At 37.5% G+C, this 4,750-nt stretch overlaps 1 protein-coding gene across 1 annotated transcript; it reads right to left on the reverse strand.

The window, feature by feature from the left end:
- Positions 1–445: 445 nt before the first annotated feature.
- LOC104961848 (meprin A subunit alpha-like) lies at positions 446–2,630 on the reverse strand. Its single transcript, XM_010790194.1, has 8 exons — positions 2,533–2,630; positions 2,416–2,437; positions 2,282–2,335; positions 2,154–2,191; positions 1,996–2,071; positions 1,793–1,910; positions 1,116–1,291; positions 446–702 (listed from the first exon to the last, which is right to left on the reverse strand). Exons 1-8 carry the CDS (start codon positions 2,593–2,595, stop codon positions 446–448), a joined length of 804 nt encoding a protein of 267 aa, XP_010788496.1. The 5' UTR covers positions 2,596–2,630.
- Positions 2,631–4,750: the final 2,120 nt, after the last annotated feature.

A 4,750-nucleotide genomic window follows, 5' to 3' on the forward strand; every position in this document is an offset into this window, starting at 1 on the left:
GTTGGCAGTTCAGACACCAACAGCTCTCGCCCAGTGCCAACAAGATTACTCAAATGAGAAGAAGATTTTGCCCTTGTTTTGACTTTAGCAATTTCAACTAGTTCACACTGATACACAAGTAAGTTTCAATTCCTGTAAGTTTCACTTCAGACAGGATCATAAAAGCCCTGACTTCAAAATAAAAGCCCCCCAACTTAGTCTGTTTTTTCCAGCAGAATAGCAAAATAATCAAAAAATAGATAATAATCAACTGCAAATTGATGTAGGTTAGGTTTATCAGAATTGAAAAATGTCTTCAGATTTGTGTTCTACATGCCAAAATACTTTATTTGAACACCCCTCTCGATCGATTTACAAAATAAATTCAATAATGTACTTACATACCAGGATCTTACACTATTTCCCTGCCATAAAAAAGAATGTTTGACCAGACCAGTTGCCTTTCTCAAACCTTTAGGATGTATTTAAGGAGACTCTTACCACAGTCGTACATGCGGTTGATTCTGGTGATGTCTACTGCACTGAAGTCCAGCCGCTGGCCGATAATCTCATTAAAATACGGTATGCTGGTGGTGATTGTGGGGATACTTTCGTTCTTGTTGAATGACAGAGGCCTGTAGTGCATAATGGACTCATAATCATATGGTGTGCTCAAATCTGTGATGAAGTCATCCTGATACTTGTTGAAATTATGCTGCATCCCTGTAAGGAGAAAGATCATGTAGATAGTCAGGAGACAGTATATCAACTGCTTCAAACAGCACTACCACATAGCTTATGTATATGCTAAAACTCCTCCCTTTCTTGGATGCTCCACCAGGGAGTCAGCTGGTTTTTTTCGGTAAGTATGTGTATTATTTTAAGGATCTTCTTCGATAATAAGCATCCCCATTAATATCACAGTTAGTTGGTTAGTACGGATCTACTACCAAGATAGCTAGCTAGTGTTAGCTGGTAACAAAGTATTTGCTATGCTAGCAGCTCCAGCCCTTTGTCTTAACTTGGTTACTTCTGCAAAAAACTACTGGTGGGTTTCTGATGGACAAATATGGCGTATTTCCGAAATCCTGGTCACAGCACTAAACAACACAAAGAATATAATTGTTGTGACCCACCTTCTTCAATTTCGTCCCACCAGATTTTGACATAGTCATCTCTATCTGAGCGAGACTGCTCATGGTAAAAGCCGAGAGCATGGAGGAGTTCGTGCTGCACGATGGCCTTAGTGTCGCACCTCGCCCCAATGGACACATTCTGGCCTACTCTATCATCCCCAACAAACGACCAGCATCTGAATTGATAAAAAGGAAAATTCAAACGATATATTCAAACTAAGGAGCTGTTATTGGATCTAAATTGGATCATTTTCTAGATCTTAACATAGTGGTGCAGTGATGACTTGTATTTGACCATCAAAAGGGATATTTTTGTTTCTAATACTTTTGTTTCTGATACTTTTGTTTTCTGATACTTTTGTTCAGCAGGATACTTAATTTTATGATTTAAGGCTAGATAGATAGATAGATGGATAGATATTTTATTGATCCTAATCACAGTGACATGACTTTACGTCACCAGCGCTAAGCTAAAGGCGGCTAATTTTAGCAACTGCTAAAATAGACGCTCCGCACATTCACAATAACATAGACTTTGAGATGAGGGAACCAGAGGTGGTCAAATGCTAACTAATAACCGGGTTTGAGGACTCATTTCTGCACAACTCTATGGTTTTGATGACTTGGCAACATGGCTCATAAAGTTGTGCAACAGTTCTTGAATCATTGCAGCTCACCCATCCAGCTTGGTGAAGGAGACATAGCTGCTCTCTCCCTCATAGGGCTTGAAGTCCACACAGGACCTCAGACGGTACTCCTCAAAAGCCTGGAGGATCACACCTTTAGCATTCAGATCTAGAAAAAGGGACATTTCCAAATCAGCACACGTATATTTACCTACTCAATGAATTTGTTGGTGGAAATATATCCATTTGTGTACCTAAAGAATCCGTAAGGATATAGGGGATGGGAAACTTCCACCTTCTTGTTTGATCGATGATTGCATTCCTGTTGGGCTGCCAGACACATTGAAGCTTTTATCATACAGTATGCTTTTTAGTCAGTTACAAACACCATCACTAAGCAGACTATACTTACATCAACTGCAATGTCTCCCTCAAACAGGTGGTTTAACCCTAAGAATTTGTAAAACACATGTTTAATGCATATTAATGTCACGCAACAGACGTACAATCACATGCATCAACAGGGCTTAACAACGATACCTCTATTGATGTCAAGTATGTCGTCCCTCAGTTCACCAGCATCTGCATTGTCACCTTGAAGATGTATTTATTGTTAGAGAAAAAAGTAAAAGAAAAGCTTGTTTTTTGTGCATATAATAAATGAAGGAACCAACCGGTAAGTGGAACAGCTTGCACCTAGCACAGAAAAAAGAAATGTGTCTTGTGAGAAATTTGCTTTCCATTTCTGTTTCTCAACGTGATTCCATTTCAATTGGTTTAAAATGCCATACCTTCAAAACTGCAAATATTCCAATCAGCGCAGCAATTTTCCTCAAACCGTTCGCAGAGCCCATATTGTTTTGCAGACACAAACGTATGTCTCTGATTCCAGTGTTAAAGTGCCAATAAAGACAGCAGCTGGAGGGGGACTTTGATCAGCGTTATAGTGTATAATAAGTAACAGGAATTTCACACGTGTTCTCATAACCGACCGTTATACAACTGACATGCACAGGTAATGACAGCAATAATAACATGGACCCAGTACAAAGGCAACAGAATTTGCAATAAATTATTATGAACTCTGATTTGAAATCACAATAAAACAGGCAGTTATGTTGTTTACAGGTTTGACCTCTTTGTGGCTGTGGATATCTGTATTTTACAAAGACATAATGCTGAAACAGACCCCATCGGAATAAGCCTTGGTTGCCATGACAGATACAGTTGTGGTTACTGGGAGTAGTTACTTAAAGTCTCATTGAATAAAGAAACATGTCAGCTTAAGAGCTATTATTGCTATGTAATATAAGATTAAATAAACCTCTATTGATCACTGTATGGTAATTCAGGTGTTGAAATATGAGAACAGGTAAGAGTTAAAAAAAAGGATAATTAAGGACACTTACATTATATAATATGCTAACAATAATTTAATTAGGTAAATCTGTAGGCTGTGATTCACAGATCTGATCTTAGACAGTGGGATCCTACTTTTTCCATAATGCAGACAGCATTTATTTTATCGGACCATGACGACCTGTGTCAAGAATCTACGGGTTACATTATTAAATTACAAAGTAAATGTAATCTCCTACAGTACTGTAGCTCCTTTGGCCTATTTTTCGAATAACGCTGGTCTGCAAAGCCTTTAGGGTGCCTTTGAGTCCGGACTTCATTCAGAAGTTAATTTTTTAATAATTGTCATATCTATGTGTTTAAAGCATCCTGAGTCTGCCAACCCTGCAACAGCCAACCACAACAAGGCGCGATAGCTTGGATTAGATTAGATTAGATATACTTTCTTCATCCTCAATTGGAAAATATTTTTGCCACAGCAGCATGTTTACAGGCATTATGCATGAGTTACAAATATAATCAGAGGTGTAAAGTAACTAAGTACATTTACTCAAGTACTGTACTTAAGTGCAATTCTTCTTGTCCACTACAATTCAGAGGTAAATGGTGTACATACTGTACATGTTTATTTTTTATTTTATAATTTGTTGAACTCTATTTTATAACTGTTGACATGCTGCTCCTACTAAAGAAAATATGATGTGGTTGGACAAGAAGGCCTTCAAAAAGTATCCCACTGTAAAAAAAAAAAAGGTCAGAAAAGGGCTCTAACGTTACTTTACAGTTACTTTAAATATAACATTTTAAGCAGGGCAACTTTACTTATCTCCAATTACCTCGAGAGCTATGGTGTTCTTCCTCTTTAAAAGCTATAATCAATTAAAGGGTCAAGCATCCTTTAATAACAAATGAAAACGTAAAGGTGGGGTAGGTAAGTTTGAGAAACCGGCTCGAGATACACTTTTTGTTATATTCCATGGAATACTCTAAACATCCCGATAGCAATGAATATTTTAAGTGCTTTGACAATAAATCCATAAAAAAATGTCATCTGTGGAAGCCGTAGTACTGTAAAAAGCACGACCAATTATTTGAGCCAGCCCGGCTAAAATAACTGGAGGGCCTACCTACCTGTCAGCCTTCCATCTGTGCACAAACTTATCTCGTGCCCTCATTGGTCATGTGCGCGTTCGTGTGTGTTGGAGGAGGGGCTCTGTAAGGAAGTGGCAGATTTTTTCCGGTTGTGTATTTTCAAATTCTAGCGCACTCGAGCTGGTTTCTCCAAAATGACCTACCCCACCTTTAATATAAAAGTTTTTTAGATTTATGCTTGAACAATACATTCCTCTAATTTTATAGTCTCTTATTCTAACTCACATAGAAACCATTTTTACATCGCAAAATAAAAGAAACACACCACAGGATTGTTTTTTGATAGCTTCATTTAATAGCTTTTACTAGGACAAGAGTTCAATGCGGAACACATATAGTGATAAAAATTATTTTCTAAAGCTTATTCTTCTGTATTTCACCTTTCATATATATATTAGATACCAAATATATCTTCACATTTCAAGCTTTCTAAAGATGATGATGATGATGATGATGATGATGATGATGATGATGATGATGATGATGATGATGATGATG

This window comes from Notothenia coriiceps, unplaced genomic scaffold (assembly GCF_000735185.1).
Source record: "Notothenia coriiceps isolate Sejong01 unplaced genomic scaffold, NC01 NC01_scaffold00033850, whole genome shotgun sequence".
Classification (NCBI taxonomy): Eukaryota; Metazoa; Chordata; class Actinopteri; order Perciformes; family Nototheniidae; genus Notothenia; species Notothenia coriiceps.

What these genes read in the sequence shown, in the direction of transcription:
- LOC104961848 (XM_010790194.1), bottom strand. Translation starts at nt 2,595, where the DNA reads ATGGGCTCTGCGAACGGTTTGAGGAAAATTGCTGCGCTGATTGGAATA. An exon ending in GAATATTTGCAGTTTTGAAG is followed by an intron (nt 2,438 to 2,532) that starts GTATGGCATTTT and finishes TTTCTGTGCTAG; the next exon opens with GTGCAAGCTGTTCCACTTAC. An exon ending in CATACTTGACATCAATAGAG is followed by an intron (nt 2,192 to 2,281) that starts GTATCGTTGTTA and finishes ACAAATTCTTAG; the next exon opens with GGTTAAACCACCTGTTTGAG.